Here is a 19,720-nt window from a genome sequence, read left to right as displayed (position 1 = left end):
CAAAGAAATAACCTGTACAAAATTACAGCCCTATCGTACACGATTAAGGGATGCCTCAAAGCGCTCATAGTTTTGTTCTTATGATCCTCAAAGCTGAACCATCCTTTTGAAAAATCGAGTTTAGGATGCCTTATAAACAATAAAATGATTTAGCAAACCACATTTATATAATAGATATACACCACATGTGTGTAGCCTACGTAATTGTTATTTATCGAAAATTTTTGGACCCATATGTTTTTTATTTGGCCCTTAGTATGGCACTTTTTGAAATAAAGTGGTTCTAAAAATGATCATTTTTCAAAATTTTCGATTGATTTTTTTTTTTGGATTCCTCAGGAACTTTTACATAAAAAATCGAAAACATATTTTAATTTTGAAGAAAAAATCTACTTCTAGTTTTTAGTGCTACTTATTATGTCACAAAATTATGCGCTCGAAAAACTGGTGAAATGAAAATCACGCGAACGAAGCCTCTAAGCAACTGACCTTCAAGAGACACATCTAATCACATTACCATTAGATCGTGTGGTGATTAAACTTTGAAACCTTTGTATAAAAAGAGTCGTTTTGGACGCAACCACAATAGCACGCGCGCCCTCTCCGATAATAAACTAAAGCGCGTCTGAACGACTTTACTGATACGACGAAAAAGCTAAAGCACCTATTTAATAGAAAAAGTGGTGGAGTGTCATGTACGCAAAGTTCGAACATTGAAAAAAATGCATATTTGCATATAAAAACCAATAGAGTTCTCAGACAAGCAAAAGAGCAGAAAGTTGCGAATAGTAGGGTTTAACAATTATTTTATTTTTCATCTTCTAATTTTATACTGCATGACGAAAATTCCCACATCATAGGGCTGTATTACGAAAGCTTCGACGAGCAGCTCAGCTCATTTGAAATACATGGCCTAGTCGAGCCAACTAAATATCTGCATTTGGGCCCTATTCACCACAATTACAAATCCATCGTCCACCTTTGCTCACTAGACCTTTTTGGGAAGTGGCACCTGCACTTTCGTAGACAGTGGAACCACCAGTCCTGTTCTTATAGGCCGTCGCCAGTCGCTGGAATCGCATAACATCAGCACTATGCAGGGCGGCCTGACGCAAGTCCCGTCAGTACGTTTGCCATTGATGATGTTCTGCATGATACGATGCTTCAGTAGCGGCTTGTTCTGCAATTAATCACAAAAAAACCTTGAAAGCAGCTGCACACAAGTCCGCGAGAAAAAGTTACATTGGTGGTATCAGTTTTGGCTAGTGGATATAGTTAAATAATAAATATCAGTTTGTCATTTCCTCTAATATAGAAGCAAACTTACCTGCAGTTTATGCCGCTTGTAGACCAGGCTGATTTTCTTATCGGCGACCGTCTTTTAATGGACTAATTTACTTCAAAGGAACGAGCTCAGTTGGTCGTGCTTCTATAAATAATCGGTTGCTTGAGAACGGGGAGAACTATTCTACAACAAAAGAACACTTACCGCAAAATTACTCCTGCCGCATCACTATCCATGTCTGTCGGCTCACACTTTGTCACCCTTCTACTTATCACAAATTTTAGCAGAATAAACTGCCTAAAAATGCTGCTCAAGTTGCCTACAAAATGTAAATAGTCAACTTTTAATGCATCATTCAGGTCCATGACCCGCTTATGTTTTTGCATCGGAGTTTGTAAATTTGGTTCCAATTGCATATTTCGCCAAACAAATTTCATTTTTAAAAGGGAAATTTTAGATAGGCACGATTATCTTGTGTTTTATGCATACTTTAACTATCAATGTTTATCAAAAAAACCTAAATTAATCCACCTAGCGGTCAGACTCAGCCTTTCTCATTCAAACTTATTATTTGTAAAAATAGATTTACATGAATGCTTAAATCCAATAAATGTTTATCCACTCTTTGGGTTCTAAAATATTGATGTTGTAATTAAAGTATAAAATATGAAATTTGACGTAATGTTAGTACTTAAGAAATAGCGAAATAAAAGCAATGACTCTTAATTTCGAACAATTTAATCACGAGCGATGCCGGGAACGTTCAGATAGTACGATACCACATCTAAATCATGTTGAGGCCATATATATTGATCGAAGCAGGTAAAGTGTTGAATAGTCTTTGAATTTCTGTTCTTTCTAAAACTTTTAAACAGCATATCAAATTGTTATGAAGTTTGTTATTTGTAAGTTTGAGAGATGACTCATTTGTATGACACTAGTTATGTTCAAATAAGTCGTGTAGTACTTGAGATAATAGACTTTCGTTGTTTTACAAATTAAAACATAACGCTTGCTTAAGCTTGATTACAATCAAATGAAAAGGTAACGTATGGGGCAGCCAAACTTTGAAACCACGTGTTCAATCATAATTCATCAGTTAACCCTTAACTAGCCCGTTCATCTGATATCAATATTGTTCAAATCGGTTGTGTAGTTTCTAAGATAATGAAGTTTCGTGATTTTCACATTTCGATACATTACAGACGAAGTTACAGTCCGATTACTGCAAAATTCAATAGGGAGTTATGAGGTAGGTAGACCTTTCATTTAATACTAATTCTGTGGAAATCGGGTCAACCATCTCTGAGAAATATGAGTGAGTCCAAGTAAGTTGTCTTGGAATATGTTTCTTTTCATAGCTGGATTTCACATTTTTAAACATAACAGGCAAAGTAATAATCCGTTTGAAAAAAAATCATTAGGGTCTTATGGGGCAACAAGACCTTTCATATGACACTAATTTTATAAAAACCGGGCCAGCCATCTCTGAGAAACATGAGTGAGATTAAATAGTCTCCAGAACACGTTTCTTTCCATAACTCCTGAACCACATGTTCAATCTTCATAAAATTCAAAAGTTAAGGGTTTTTATGGTAGCCCGTTCATTTGAAACTAATTTTAATCAAATCAGATGTGTTGTTTCTGAGATATTGATGTTTCGTGATTTTTACACTTTGATACATAACCTCTAAACTAGAAATCAGATTACAATAACATTCAATAGGGTCTTATAGGGCAACTAGACCTTTCATTTGCATTTAATTTCATTGAAATCTGTTCGGTCAGACCATCTCTGTGAATAGTGAGTGCGAAAAAGGTGCACATACACACGTACACACCCACACACAAACATATACACCTATACATGCTTATATGCAGAAAATGCTCGATTCGTCTAACTGAGTCGAGTAGTATATGACATTCGGCCATTTGGATCACTTTTCTACCTTTTAATTAGCCAGTGATCGTTAGGAGGAAGTCAATATGTTTACTTTCATTATGTGATTTCACATTTTCATGAACAACGGACAAAGTTACAATCCGATTGCAATGAAATTCAATAGCAACCTATGGGGCAACTAGACCTTTCATTTGACACTAATTTTGTGAAAATCGGTTCAGCCATCTCTGAGAAAAATGAGTGAGTTTAAACAACCTCAGGATAACTTTTCTTTACATAACTTTTGAACCATATGTTCAATCATTACGAAATTCAAAATTTAAGAGTTCTAGAGACAGCCCAATCATTTGAAACCAATTTTATTAAAATCGGTTGTGTGGTTTCTGAGATATTGATGTTTCATGATTTTTACATTTTGATACATAACCTCTAAACTAAAAATCCGATTACAATGAAATTCAATAGCAACCTATGGCGCAACTAGACCTTTCATTTGCAATTAATTTTATGAAAATCGGTCCAGCCATCTCTAAGAAAAGTGAGTGAGAAAAAAAAGTTGCACATACATACACACACACACACACATACATACATACATACAGAAAATGCTCAGTTCGTCGAAAGAAGTCGAGCGGTATATGACATTCGGCCATTGGGACCACTTTTATACCTTTGGTTTTTCCAGTGATTGCTATACCTTTCTAGGAGAAAGGCAAAAAACCTTTTCATTACGCAAATTATAATAGAAACATATTTAATTTTCATTCAGTAAAAAATTGTTTGCCGTCAGGAGCCTCGCTCAATCGGCTTGACACACTTGACATTTCTCTCCTGACGTTTAAACTTTTTCTAACCCTTAGTCTAGACATCAACCATTTTTGCATAGACATCCACCTTTTTCGTATACGTATCGCATTCGTATGCGATACGAATGGATTCGTATGGTCTTTGTACGTAAACAAGAATGGCATTTTCGAACTCATTCGAATCCATACTTTCGTACGAATGTAGGATACGGCCGTAAACAAGAATAAAGGTGAATGAAGTTTCGTGATTTTCACATTTCGATACATTACAGACGAAGTTGCAGTCCGATTACAGTAAAATTCAATAGGGTGTTATGAGGCAGCTATACATTTCATTTGACACTAATTTTGTGGAAATCGGGTCAGCCATCTTTGAGAAAAGTGAGTGAGTCCAAGTAGTCTTCGGAATATGTTCCTTTTCATAGCCTCATTTCACATTTTTAAACATCACAGGCAAAGTAATAGTCCGATTGCAAAACAAATCAATAGGGTCTTATGGGGCAACTAGACCTTCCATTTGACACTCACCTTCATTCTTGTTTACGGCCGTATCCAACATTCGTACGAAAGTATGGATTCGAATGAGTTCGAAAATGCCATTCTTGTTTACGTACAGAGGCCGTACGAATTCATTCGTATCCCGTACGAATGCGATACGTATGCGAAAAGGGTGGATGTCTATGCAAGAGCGGTTGATGTCTAGACTTAAGGGTTAGAAAAGGTTTAAACGTCAGGCGAGAAATGTCAAGTGTGTCAAGCCGATTGAGCGAGGTTCCTGACGGCAATCATTTTTTTTACTGAATAAAAATTAAACATGTTTTCATTATGATTTGCATAATAAAGATGTCTTCTTCTTAGAAATATCGTTGGTAAACGTATGCATAAATACAAGATAATTCAGGCTATTCAAAATTTCCCTTCCAGGAATGATATTTGTTTGGCAAAAAATGAAATTGGTACCAAATTTACAAACACTGGTGCAAAAACATAAGCGCGTCATGGGCCTGCATGATGCATCAAGAAATAAACTACTTACATTTTTGTGCAGGTCGGGCTGTATTTTGTGGGCAGTTTATTCTGCTTAATTCTGGTGAATATAAGTAATAATTGGACGTGTAGTAGATTTGTAAAGGAGACTAATATGCACGGCCGAAAAGGAAATCAGCCAGGTCAACAAGCGGCCTGAATAGCAGGTAAGTTTGCTAGAGGAAATAATTACTTTCACTAGTCAATACTGCAATATATACCGATTTTCTTGCGAACTTGTGTGCAGTTGTTTTCAAGTTTTTGTTTTGTTACAGAACAAGCCGGTCGAACTAACAGTCAACGACGTTCTTCATCCAAACTTACGTCCCATCGCAAACTGCTGCTGCTTAAAAAGCTCCAGAAACAACAAGTACAACAAGTGCGCGGAAAACAGGATAAATCGGATAACATTGCCGCATAGGTATTGTATTTGTTAGTAATTTAAACGTTACTCGTTTCTATTTAATTTTTTACCGTTTCAGTTATTCTTGGAAAATAAAATAAATTTATCTGCTTATCTTGCTTCAAGTAAGATACTACCAAGCCGGAGGTGAAAATCAGAACACCTATTTTTCGACATGAATTATTATTATTCGATGTATAAATAAATTAAACTCGTGGTATGTGATTTGCACATCAAAATGCTATGCGGTTGTTTATCTATTTAACATGTTTCTCTAACGATCCAATTTAATCAAGCAACTTTGAGTTTTTAGGTTTTCGTAGTTAACCAAAGAATTCAGCACACGTAAATTATTTAAAATAAAACATACATATACATATAGGCACTTTTTTCAAGAATTTAGGCTTTGAATATATGGAACTTTGTCAGATTTTTTTCTTTTTATAAGCAGGTGTCAGTTTTTTCTTCGTCTCAGGGAACTCATTCAGGCGCGGTTAAGTCTATTCTCAAAGAGGGCAATTAACAGAGATTTCACACGCTATTGTTTTACGCCCGACATGGCTCTCTGGTTAGAGACTTCGTTAGTGTTTTTTCTTCACTTCACCAGTTTTCCAGCGTTGTAATTTTTGTTTCCCGTACAATTGCCAACAATTTGCATTCGGCGAAAGATTTGGCTTACGTTCTACGAAATCAATTCGTGACTAAGAAAATGGTGCACAAATTGAAGCGGGCATATTTCAAATTATTAATGATTAGGTATTAGGTAACCGAAATTTAATTGATATTTCTATTTTCTTGTATACCTACACAGCGGTTATGTTACGGAGTCAAACGCTAGCTAGCAGTTGAACGTGTTGTTCCGTTTCTTGTATATGTAATGGAATATGCGGATCAGTAAATGGTGAATCATCTTCATTTAAATATGCTATCAATGTTTCATACGGAATGATTCGCGTGAATGGTGGTTCAAATACGTTATTTTTATCAGTCAAATCGATCATTTTCGTGTAATCGAAGCGATGGAAGTTTATATCTGGTTTTTTATATTCTCTAAGTTCCGATGGGTCTTCAACATTGTCTCGATATCGTAAAATTTTCTTGATAGCAGAGTCGCGCACCTCTTTCCTATCATCAAACAACATTGATAGCAAGATATTTTCCGAATGTGCAAAATATGGATTATTTTTAATTACATGATTGACAACAGTGCGTAAATTTGGCTCCAGAAATTGTGCCCAAATAATGTACTTGAAAAATAATACACTACCGTACACGACAGAGCTGTAATACTTGATATTAAAATACATTGGCACATAAACCTTAATTATAAATTCAACCAGAATTCTTAAATTTTTAGGTGGTTTCTTCATTGTCACATATAATCGTAATAATCTAGCGGCCTTGGTGAGCCAGCGAGAATGTACAATTTTCCCTGGTTTTATGTTAGCCAGATCCACAGAAACCACGCCATTAGAAATTGCGTGTGCCATGTCGTATAAGTACTGCGAATCGGTGGAATATTCGTGCTGTTCTGCAACAGGAGCCATATTTTCCAACGCAATTCTCTGGAAGTCGCTCACCACCTAAAAATATATAATAATTAAATAAATTTATTATGATTTCACCATTCAAAATGTTAGAAAATTATAATAAATGAGTGATAGCAATGACTTACCGGAAGAGCTTCAGAAGTTTCAATTTGCTTGCTTAGTTTCCCGGTTGTTGATGTTGGTCCAGTGGTGGATGATTTATCCAAAACCCCAAACAAATGTCGAAACGGAAGTTCGTTGAAGTGTAGAAGGCAAACAAACCAATGCAATGGTCTTTTTAGCAGCAATTCGAATCTTCGTATAATTCCACCGTGTGTGCCAGTGTTTGTTGGCTCACCGTCAGTGCATATGCCAATCAATTGTAGCCGGCCCTGGTCGATCCCTAATCAGCGTGCAGCTTAAGCGCCACTCCGTTAGGAGACTGCACGCCACGCTATGTTTGCCCGGTGAGACTCCCCTAAGGGTCAGTCAAAGTTGCCATAAAGAAAAGGAATCAGGATCGCACCAGATAGGCTTATACATTTAATGCTCCAAAAGCGGGTAGAAAACCCTTTTATCAGGCAGCAGAAATCTTCAACACCTACGTAAACGCGAAGAAAGCTTGCGGTAAGGAATCACCCATACCTTGATGTTTTCATCACAGGCAAAGTCGCTATTTGCCGCTAGACGGCGCAAACATCTCGAACAATGAGCTTTGCTCGGCATTCAAATTCCGCCACGCGGAAGACACAAAGAACCGAACTACACGAATACGAATGACGTGAACATATTAGAACGTACTAAATCCTTCCAGTAAACACATTACATCATTTGTTTAACTAATCAAACCATTTATTGGAGACAAAAAGGACAGGTTTGTATTTTATATTACTAGCATGCTTTAATGTGTGTTGTATTGGTATATGTATTCTTAACTCTAGGCCTATCTTCTATTGTTCGTGTGCTTTTTCTCCCTACTGTGCTCGTGGACCCATGTGCTTTATATATCAATCAGCTGCTTTATAATGAATCTGCAGTGACGTCACCGGCTTAAGCAAATGCTTGCACCCGGGTGTTTAATTCGGTAAGGTGGCGTTCATAAAAGTGGTTCTATCATATTGCGTGCACGTCAAATCTGCTCACCTTATATTTTGGGACACGGCGGTAGCCTGCCGGTCGCGGCCGGCTTAAGTCGGGAAAATTAATACAGCATCTATAGGGCGTCCTTTACGGAGGCCTCTTTGATAGAAAGAACGATACGACTCACCGAGACTGCTGCGACGGTCGCTGTTGTTGCTGCTATTGGTTGCTTCGCTGGATACTGCTACGGCTGGCTGCTGATGATGATGTTAGTTGCTTTGCTGGCTACTGCTACGGCTGGCTGCTGATGATGATGTTAGTTGCTTTGCTGGCTACGGCTGGCTGCTGGTGATGACGATCACATGTGGCAACGGTCGTGCGATCGGTCGGCAAACGCCGACGGGGGATGAACTGCGGCGGGGATAAACTCGCTTCCTTAGTGCCGCTTACAGGGAGATATCTCGACCTGAAACGGACACTAGCTCACCGGAGGGCCCCGGTCTACACGATGTTACACGATGATGCGGATTTTGGGAATACCGCGTGTCTTCCGACTATGTAGCGCTGTCGGGAATTTCGTCCGATGGGGAAAAAACCAGTGCGCGGTGCGCCTTTCGCTGCCCCTTTCCTCTCGTTCGTCTTGGCTGTCGAATAAATTGTGAGTAGCCGGCTGGCTATTGTACAAAGGGTCATTAGCACGTGAGCGGGTCATTGACATTATGAAATGAGCACATTTACCTATCTGAATTTTCTCGCACACTTTATTGAATTGGCGAAACTATTTGCACACGTTATTCGACTCTATCTAATTTTAAAATAAAGAAATTTAATACAACTCTACTATGTTCACATTATATGACTTACTATTAGAAACTTAAAGGAAAAACGCGGACAACAGACACACGCGCGACACTTCCGAAATGCTTGGCGGACTAGGACGAAATGAACGAGCAATGTAGGTCCTCAGATAAGGGAAGGTGATTCCGTACGACTTACAGGAAATACGTAATGTCCCGCCAACTTCTTCGGGTTACTTCGGAAATCTACGATTCTTTTGGCTGTTTCATTTTGGAATCTTGAATTGGCTCTATCTGTCCCTTTCCAACCTTTCTTCGAGGTTTCTTTAGAGACTATCGCGCTAAGTGAGCCTGAACGGGATTGTGAGCGGCTGACACTTAGAGAGAAATTATGCGATGGGATTGCGACAAGTGTACCGAAATAGCTAGCCTACATCTTGGCGCCAGCAGTTATGTTGATTTCGAAGTTACTAATAAATGCTACGGCTACACAATGCATCCAGAGATATGTTTTTATCGTTGAAAAATTCATTCAATTTTGTTGTTTTGTATTCAACACTTTCCTCTACCAGTCTTGCGTAACCAATCAATCGAGAATTCGGTTCTCTCAAAATAACAAGGTGAGGTTCTTTTACCATCCTACTATGATACTAACCATCAATTTTTTCTCTCGTATAAGTATCATCTTTTCTGCCGTCGAATGAAAACGCTATTAAACTGGAATCATCAAACCTTTTGCGGAGCACTATTCGTCTGCATTTCTCTCATTCCCTACGAACTTTCGATTTATCCATGATGAGAGGTTCGCCATGCTGATCTTTCATTTCAAAATCTTTGAAAAGACTGGTTGCCAATGCTGACGCTACTCTATCAGACACACCAAATCTGTCACACATCAAGGCAAAGTTAAAACAATCGTATCTTTCTGTGTATTGTGAACTTGTGCTTCTATTCATAACATCTTCATCAACCGTCATCGGTACGTCTACGTATGTTGTATCATCGGGATCTTCGTATGTTGGCATTGTTGGCATTGATGACGATGTCCCTTGCTCTTCAATTTCCATCAGAAATGCATCAATTGTTAGTCTTCTCTGTTTATGTTGATCGTGCATAAACTCTTTGAGGCGTTCTGGAACCAAACCGCAGTTACATTGAGCTGCCGTCAAATCGCATTTACATGCTCCAATATAAAAAATTTTGTTCAGAGTACCGGTAAACACTAAAAGGTCTCTATTCGTCTTCTTAATTTCGGCTTGGTATTTGTCAACCAATCTATTCAATTAAACAGCAACATATTTTTTTGAAATTATTTCCATACCAAGTTTTTCCCAAATTCCAACCAACCTATCTGTTACGTGATTAGAGAATTGTTTATAAGAAAACTTTTTTTGTTCTGTTTTTGCACGTTCGCTTAAGTAAAAATAATATCTCAAGATATCCAGATCGGTTGGTAAATTAATATCATTCAAATCAGAAGACACACCAAAAACAGCAACATCATGCTTGGGTATATGACTCATTGGGTTTTCGATAGCTGAAGATGTTGTTGCTATTTCATCTTGCGGGTTTATTGTACACTAAAAAAATATATTTTGACTTTAACAATTTTCACTTTCACTTTCAGGTTTTTATTTTAGGTGTTGACTCTTTGGCGGACGATGTAGAATGATTTATGTTGACGTTTCTATTAGCATTGGGCGATACGACGGATAGTATCGATACTTCAGTATCGATACCCGAAGAGCCAAAAGTATCGAGATACTCAAAATATCGGTCAAAAAGTGTCGATACCAGAAGTATCGATACTATAGCTGAGATCATTTTTTGAATTTTTGATAAATACATTTACTCAGGGTGGCCACTCTACCGGAAAAACGGGAAAAGCGGGAAAAAGCCGGGAGTTTCAAATCACCGGGAAAAAAATACGGGAAAACCGGGAAATTAGGCTTCACGCCGGGAAAATCATCCTCCTTCATGTCTGCCGCTTTATTTGTTCAACAGTTTCTGAGGAAATGTCAACATGAGACCCTGTTTTTTTATGTTTACCTAACTGGCATGATTCTGCCGGATAGGGGAAAGCTGGTTGTTGGTTTCAGTTAAAGTCGACAGCGGCTTCGCAGCAAGATCTGCGTCAAATAAAATCAGGCTTGATCAGGTGGATAAATTTACTGTTCCGTAACATTTCATTCTGTGTTGGACCTTTTGACTACTTGATTTTGTTGGGGAAAGACGCCACCTTGAAGAGCTATTTGTTAAAGATTTCTCAGATTTTTTCTATATCAAAAACAAACAGTAGCTAAATTATTTTTTTTTTCAAATTGTTTATTCAGAGTGTCAGTTGAATTTATTTTACGGACCATGAGAAAATTTCTTATACATTACATTGACCCCAGCTCGAAAATTTTAAAGTCCCAGGATCGAAGTTTCTCGAAAAAAAAATTGTTTTGAACTAACAGATCTCAACGTTTTATGCATTTTACAAAATGCATCTTGACAGTTTCATGTGCATTTTTTTCATTGGTCACTCTGAGGCTCTTCTTCCCAAAGTCCGCTTGAAGTTTTGCCTGAGGACATTTTTCTAGAAGACAAAAACTCTATGCCCCAACTCTTGAATTTATCCCACGCTTTTCATTGGCATCCTGATACAGAAGCACTGCAAGCTCGAGAGAAGGTTGACAGAGAAAGATGCAGAAGGAAGCAAAAAAGCGCGAGAAGGCAAAGATTGTCAACGATTTGGAGATGAAGAGGGCGAAAATTGTGCAGCAGATCACCATGAAGGTACTTGCTAAAGTCGACAAACAGCTAAACACGATGAAGGAGGAATGTTTTTCATAGTTTTGTAACACTATTTTTGCAAGGCACAAATAAGCATGTGAAAATTGATTTTTTTCTCATATGTTTTAAAAATAAAACACCGGGAAATTTCACTAAATATCATCGGGAAAACCGGGAAATTGAAAATTGATATTGAGTGGCCACCCTGAATTTACTGAAAACCAGTATTCGATTCAGTGATTCGCGAAAATACAGCAAAACTATTTGCTGAACAGAAAACAGTAAATGAATGGTTGCTGGAATCCAGCAAAAGAATTGATATGTCAAAAAATTTACGTCAAGCTGTCATTAGCAAAACACGCCAAATCGCTGTGCAGCTGGTACGGGATCATCGCTAAGCTCCTGATAGCGAATATGGGACCATAGCTAAGTCCTTGTTGGGCTAGATGAACTTAAAAGTTGAAATGATAATCATACGTCTCTAGTTCAACAGTAATTTGCCTATGAGCCGATGGGCGGATGGAATCTGGTGCCTGACGGAAACATGGTTCCCTTGAATTAACTGGTTAACCAGCAAATTGATTTATGCTTTGCTGAATGAACAGCAAATTGTCATAGCTGACAACCAGCAAGTTGTATTTTGTTTTACCGAACATGCAGCAAACGACCTGTCACTTTTATGCAATTGAGCATTACTGAATAATTAGCAAATTTCATTTTGCTGAACAGATTGCTGGAAGCACAGCACACCAAAAATCAGCAAAATTTTGGTGGTTTCCAGCAATGAAAATTTGATGTGCCGACTTTTTGTTGTTTTTCTGGTATCTATCCGCATTCTCTAGAGCAGCATGAATCAAATGACTTCACAAACAAATACATACAGGTAATGCAGAAATTCTGAGCTTTGGCAAACAAATGAATTAAACAACTTATATCTTCAAGATTTGTATTCACTGGCCCAATGGGCTGTGAAGCTCCCGTCTTATTTGTATAAATTATTGACACACTTCCATATTAATTGATGAGGAAGTTGATGACATAAAAAAGTTAGATATGTCAGCGAAAATAAGATAGTGAAGTCTACCGCTGAATTTTTCTAACTAATAAATATTGCAATTTTTTTTTTCACTTGTACTCTAACTTGTGTCGACGGAAAGCATGAGTCAGGGGGCTCTTGTGGCTGTCAAACTCCATACATTTTCCATCTACCACTCATTGATTCTGGTACCAGCGTTTCTGGTACCCACTTTTTGGTTGGTTTGCCCTAAAACAAGTGAAATAGAGCAAACGTTCCAGTTTGTCGGTAGATTTATTCTCGAGTAAATGTCGTTTTAGATGAAAAAAAAACAAGAGCTCAACATTTGTTTTCAGGACAATGTGCACTTTCATTGAATAAGATAAGTTTTGTGAGCATTTGAAATGAAATATTACCGCCGTGATGAATTTATGATTGGTAGGCAAAATGTTGACGTTTATAGGCCCCTGGCATGAGTTAGTTTCCGCTTGCAAATATTCGATCTGAACAGTGTAACCAGAAAACTTATATTTGTTTTTAAAATACAGTCAAATTTCGCTCGTTGGGCTATGTTTAGTTGGGCTACGTTTTAGTTGGGCTCCCGCTCGTTGGGTTATAGCCCAACTAAATCGAAGCCAAACATCATTTCTGATAACGTTGAATTTCGTTTGAGGGGTTTGCGAATGCATTTTAACGCAGAAAGTAGAATTAATTGAAATAAAAACAAATGAAGCTGAGTATAAATGTAAACAAACAATATTTTAATCAATTGTCAGAGAAACAATATAAGTTTTGTGCCTTAATAATGCAACGTAGAGCTATGCCTATTTTTGAAAGTATTTGAGAACACGTTATTATTGAGCACTCCTTTTTGGCTTTAAATGTGTGGCTTAAGTAAAACTAATTTCGAATTTGGCCCTATGCTGCGTTTGGCTCAGACTTTGACAGTTCGTTTGGCTCACAACATTCTCTCTATTTATTTCTCCATCTAAAGCCTGTAGTACACTCTTTGTCTAATGGTCAAATTTTGACCTTCTGACATAATGGTCAAATTTATTTGACATCATGGTTGTTGTTTGCCCGTGTCTGCCTCATGTTAAAATTGGAGAGTGACAAATAATTATCTTCGACCAAATTTTTATCTGTCAAAAAGCGCCAAAAATTTGACGCTTGGTCAAAGAGTGTAATACAGGCTTAAGTTTTGCTAGTGCAAATAGACTTGTGCGATACTTATACTGACAGTGGCAGCTTTTCAGTGGTTCCAGCTCGTATCAACTAGCTGGCATCTCCATCCGATTTGCTTTGCTTTATCGCAGCCAACATCGCAGCGGTTCTACGATGTGGGGGTCCACTGACGCTGACGGTGATCTCGTGTACACATTGAGATGTTAGCCCTTGTAACATGTCAGCTAGCTGATCCGTATGCATAAAAGAATATCGATACAAATATCGCGGTTTTCAGTATCGATACGGTCGAGTATCGGACGCTTGTGTATCGATCCAAAAAATCTAAATATCGTCTCAAAAGTATCGATATTTCCGATACCGATACAATATCGCCCATTGCTAGTTTCTATCCTATACGAAACCTACACTAGTTCTACACAGAGTGAATAGATAGAGTGACGCAGAGAGAAATTCAGTCAAAACAGCAACACGGTTTTTTTATGTATCCACCAAAATATTTTTCTGGCAGCCCCTTTTTGCCCAAGTTACAGTTGACTTCAACGGAGTGTTGTTATTGTCAGAGTGAAAAGATAGTTATTGTATTTGAATTTAAAACAAGTTCGTTTGATAAAGTTTGATAGAGATAGATAAAATGAAGTGCGTTTTGTGTAATAACAAAAAACAGTAAGGAATGTGAGTTTTTTTCGGTTCCCGAAGAATCCGATTGTGAGGAAACAGAGGATGGATTTTTGTTGCCTCCCAGCAGACTATTTCATTGACGAAAACACCCGACTTTGCAGTGTTCGTTTGGTTTTTCTGGTTTCAGACTCTGCGTCACTCTATTTATTCACTCTGGTTCTACAGTGTGCGTGGGAACAGTGGAAACGGAGCGTCCGTGCGTGGTAGCCGTTGTGGTAGCATACCAGCGGTGCTCGCCTGACTGGTCGAAATAAAAATATTACATATGATGTAACAGAGTGATAAACGATTTTATGTTCAAAAGGACGCCAACTGCAAACGCCATCTGCAATGAGAATGGCTCAGAAATATGTGTAATTGTGTATGTATGCGCTGAAGACTCAGGACCGAATCCCATGCGAAGCAGGAGAAAACAAAAATCCAAAAACAAAAAAAAACATTTTTTTCCTAGAAACTTCATTTGTGCGGAAAAATAATAGCCATTTTACTGATTTTTGTCATATAAAGTGCCAAAAATGGTGATTTTTTGATATTTTTGTATGGGAGACTCCCTATGGGGGTCCCAGGGGGGTAACACTAGCATGGGTGGGTCGGCCCTCCAAAGTTAGTGGGGGTCGGTCATACATTTGGACTCGATTGGGGCACTCTAAATGGGGTCAAAACAGGATTTTTTGAAATTTGACCTTTTGGGTACCTACACGTTAGTACAAGGGACATCAGAATTCATTTTAGAGGTATGGTTTTTTGAGCAAAGTATCTTATTTTAATCCCTAGAATCCGAAAATCATATGTGCCTAAGCGATTTTTTTTTTTTGATCCCCTACAAATCGAACCGCCCTAATATATATATATATATATATATATATATATATATATATATATATATATATATTATATATATATATATATATATATATATATATATATATATATATATATATATATATATATATATATATATATATATATATATATATATATATATATATATACATATATATATATATATATATATATATATATATATATATATATATATATATATATATATATATATATATATATATATATATATCTATATATATATATATATATATATATATATATATATATATATATATATATATATATATATATATATATATATATATATATATATATACATATATATATATATATATATATATATAATATATATATATATATATATATATATATATATATATATATATATATATATATGGCAGAGCTGTATGCCACCACGGGTCGGTATTTGGCGATTACCGTAGGCCACGGAAGTGCTCACTGCAAGCAACTACAAGTCCCGGACCATCAGCGAGAGCTAGCCTAGGTTGTGGTGAGACTCAGGCATTGGGCCGCCGAATTCTCGCAAAAGCCACATTATCCGGAAGCAGCTCTGACGGAGCGAATAGTGCCGCTCCCACCACCCAAATGCACTAATTCGCCCATTGGGATTGATGCCAGTAAGTTCCCAATTACGGCAACTGGTCGCAACGCCATATGATAAGAGTCGGATTTTGTTTTCGTACTACGATTCTGGGCTGGCACCTGCGCCGAGCTCCCTTAGTAAGGTCGTGTGACAACGGCTTGAAACGGCGAGACAACAACCGGTGCAGGGGTCTCCGTCCCGTAAAACCTGGCAGGCCTTCCAGTACGTTCCAAATTCATTGCCCGGTGGGAACCGGGCAGGAGTGGGATCAGATGTCCTTTCCTGACTTGCGCCGGTCGGGGGTGTCATAGTTGCTCATAAGGCGCTATGGCAGCCGCCCCTAGCCATGGCCTCACTGCTTCGGCATAGACTACCATGGGACCAGATAGGCGACCACTCCAGTATGGATAAGGATAGCGGCTGGAAGGGGGACCCACTTAACAAAAATGAACAATGAAAATAATGAAGATCAACAATTGGGCGCAGATGTGTTGAAAAACCCGTTTACACGAGGAGGCATCCAGAGGTCTCCGCCGAGAAAGGCGGAGATGGATGCAGTAAAGGACGCCTGCGAAGACGGCAAAGGCAGTACGCCTACCGGATCGACGCAAGACATCGCAGTGGCTGGTCCACTGTTGATAAAGGCGGTCGGAAGACAGCGAGACACGCTACCGAAGTTAGTAGCGCTGTCGGAGCAGCTCGATGCCATAATCGAGTTTGCGAAAAGTCGCACCAACACGACGAAGTACCTGAAGCAGGCTCTCTACATGCTTCGGTCCTCCGTCGATGCTGCGAAGAAGGAGCACGCCGAGCTCAAGGCAAGAGCGGTGGCTGCAGAGAAGAATGCAACGGAGGTGACCGGAAGGGCGACGAAGTCGGTCCAAACGACACCTGCACGTTTGCAGCGGTTTGCGCCTCCGGGTCAGCCGCAAAAAGAGCAAGGCAGTCTCCGGGGGAAGCCCCCGAGAACAGCAAGAAACGGTTGGTTGTGCTAAGCCCGCGAGACAGCACACCAACGGCCTCCAAGTCCGCCGAAAAGTCTGCCGAAGTGGCAGCTACGGGAAACCCTTGGGTTACCGTGGGAGGAAGGAAGCGCCAAAAAGACAGCAAGCGCAACGACGAGAAGGCGACAAATCGTCCAAAAATGGGAAAGAAGGCGCGAAGCAGGGGCGACGCCCTCATACTCAAGACGGATGGGTCCAAGTACTCCGAAGTCTTGAAGAAAATGAGAGGCGAAACCCAGCTCAAGGATCTGGGAGCGGATGTGCGGACCATCCTTGAGCTCCGTAAGGATGCTAAAAACAAGGGCGCTGCCTACGCTGCCTCCGTAAGGATGCTAAAAACAAGGGCGCTGCCTACAAGTCGGTAGCCGAGCAGGTCCTCGGGAAAGATGTGCAAATTCGGGCACTCACCTCAGAGGTGACTCTCCAGCTCAAAAACCTGGATGAAATCACAGAAAGGTGCGATATTGCACAGGCCCTCAAGGAGAAGTGCGGAGTGGAAGTAGCCACTGAGGTAATTCGCCTCCGAAAGGGTCCAGCGGGGACCCAGGTGGCCACTTTCCGGCTTGCATCGGCCGATGCAACTCTGGCCCTGAAGACAGCCAAACTTAAGGTTGGCTGGTCAGTATATCCCCTGAGCATACTCCAGCAGCCGGACGTTTGCTTCAGGTGCTTCGAGGGAGGACACAAGTCCTGGACCTGCAAGGGGCCCGATAGGAGCCAGTTATGTAGGCGTTGTGGTGGTGCTGGCCATAAAGTTAAAGACTGCAGGGAGCCTCCCAAGTGCTTGGTATGTACTGGAAAACGGGACGCCAAGCACTTTATGGGAGGCCCACGGTGCCCAGCCGGTAAGGCGGCCACGAAACCACGGGCGTGAGGGTGACACAATTGAACCTGAACCATTGCTATGCGGCACAGCAGCTGCTATACCAAGCAGCGTCTGAGTCGCGGTCGGACATCGCAATCGTATCGGACCCCTACTGCATTCCTCCCGGAAACGGTAATTGGGTTGCAGATAAGTCCAGTACGGCGGCCATATGCACGACCAGCAAGTTCCCGGTTCAGGAGGTTGTGTCAACCTCAAATGAAGGATACGCGGTTGCCAAGGTGGACGGAGTGTTCTACTGCAGTTGTTATGCTCCGCCGCGTTGGTCTATCGAAAGGTTCACCCAGATGGTCGATTTGTTATCTATGGAGCTGACGGGACTAACACCCTTAGTAGTGGCGGGCGACTTCAACGCTTGGGCTGTTGAGTGGGGAAGCCGCCGCACGAACCGGAGGGGTCAGATCTTGTTGGAAGCTTTGGCAAAGCTCAACCTAGATCTGGCCAACGTTGGAACCAAGTGTACATTCAGCAGAAATGGTGCGGAGTCGATCATCGACGTGACGTTCTCCAGCCCAGGACTGATCGTGAACTGGAGGGTAGACGATGGCTACACCTATAGTGACCACCAGGCGGTCTGCTATAGCGTAGTCCAGAACGTGAGGCGGCAGGCGACGGGTAGAGCCAATACTCCGACCGTCCGCGGGTGGAAGACATCGCATTTCGTTGCCGAGGTATTTGCAGAAGCAATGAGAAGAGAGCGCGAGGGGGGCAGTTGGCTCCGCCCGAGTGCTGACCAATTAGTTGCCACATTATCGCGGGCGTGCGACGCCACCATGCCTAGGACCCGCCAACCTAAGAATGGTAAGTCACCGGTATACTGGTGGACCGACGCGATAGCGGACCTCCGTAGCGCGTGCCTCCGTGCAAGACGGATGTTGCAACGTGCACGTACCGATGCACAGAGGGTAGAGCGCCGTGTAGTATTCGGATCTGCAAGATCGGCGCTTAAAAGTGCGATAAAGGCGAGCAAAAGGGCCTGCTTCGATAGGCTATGCGCGAGTGCCAATACGAATCCGTGGGGCAACGCCTACAGAGTCGTAATGGCGAAGACCAAAGGCGTGTTGGCGCCTGCAGAGCGATCACCAGCGATGCTGGAGCGTATCATCGAGGGACTCTTTCCACGCCACGAGCCAAATCCTTGGCCTCCGGTTGCTGAGTCTCACGTCCGACGTTCCAGTATCTCAGACACATACCAGGGATGGTTGGCCAACCTGCCGGGCATCCAATCCGTGAGAGACGGCAGCCGTGCCGAGGTTGTGGAGGAGGTAAGGGTTACGAATGAGGAACTCATCGTGATCGCTAACTCCCTAAAGGTGAGCAAGGCACCGGGACCGGATGGAATCCCGAACTTGGCCATCAGGACGGCCATGAAAGTGGCCCCCGATCTATTTCGAGCAGTCATGCAGAAGTGCCTGGATGACTGCCTCTTTCCGGACAGGTGGAAGCGACAGAGATTGGTGCTGTTGCCGAAGGCTGGGAAACCGCCAGGGGACCCATCGGCATACAGACCTATCTGTCTGCTGGACACTTCGGGCAAGGTGCTTGAGAGGATTATCCTCAACAGACTGGTGAAGTACACAGAGGGTGTAAACGGTCTGGCAAGTAACCAGTTCGGCTTCCGGAAAGGTAGATCCACGCTGGATGCTATTCCCTCGGTCACCAAGACGGCAGAGGTAGCACTCCAGCGTAAGAGTTGGGGCATTCGCTATTGCGCAATCGTCACGCTTGACGTGAAGAATGCATTCAATAGCGCCAGTTGGGACTCCATAGCGCTCGCGCTTAGGAGCATCCACGTACCGGTGTCGTTGTACAAGATTTTGGAAAATTATTTCCAGAATCGGGTACTAGTTTACAACACGGAGGAGGGTCAGAAGTGCGTCCCAATCACCGCAGGG

The 19,720-nt window shown here is 40.9% G+C and overlaps 1 protein-coding gene and 1 long non-coding RNA gene across 2 annotated transcripts; both read right to left on the bottom strand.

Moving 5' to 3' along the window:
- Positions 1-779: 779 nt before the first annotated feature.
- On the bottom strand, positions 780-2,535 carry LOC129722840 (uncharacterized). Its single transcript, XR_008727662.1, has 3 exons — positions 1,490-2,535; positions 1,328-1,429; positions 780-1,180 (listed from the first exon to the last, which is right to left on the bottom strand). It is a non-coding gene; the product is annotated as an uncharacterized LOC129722840 (long non-coding RNA).
- Positions 2,536-5,441: 2,906 nt separating this feature from the next.
- LOC129724546 (uncharacterized) lies at positions 5,442-7,354 on the bottom strand. The gene is made up of 2 exons (XM_055679533.1): positions 7,099-7,354; positions 5,442-7,006 (listed from the first exon to the last, which is right to left on the bottom strand). Exon 2 carries the CDS (start codon positions 6,968-6,970, stop codon positions 6,251-6,253), a length of 720 nt encoding a protein of 239 aa, XP_055535508.1. The 5' UTR covers positions 6,971-7,006; positions 7,099-7,354; the 3' UTR covers positions 5,442-6,250.
- Positions 7,355-19,720: the final 12,366 nt, after the last annotated feature.

This window comes from Wyeomyia smithii, chromosome 2 (assembly GCF_029784165.1).
Source record: "Wyeomyia smithii strain HCP4-BCI-WySm-NY-G18 chromosome 2, ASM2978416v1, whole genome shotgun sequence".
Lineage (NCBI taxonomy): Eukaryota > Metazoa > Arthropoda > Insecta > Diptera > Culicidae > Wyeomyia > Wyeomyia smithii.
Note: the sequence above shows the minus strand (reverse complement) of the source record. Positions and strands in the feature narration are given on the sequence as shown.

Bases quoted from the DNA above. Each gene is read 5' to 3' on its own strand.
- LOC129724546 (XM_055679533.1), bottom strand. From the start codon at position 6,970: ATGGCTCCTGTTGCAGAACAGCACGAATATTCCACCGATTCGCAGTAC.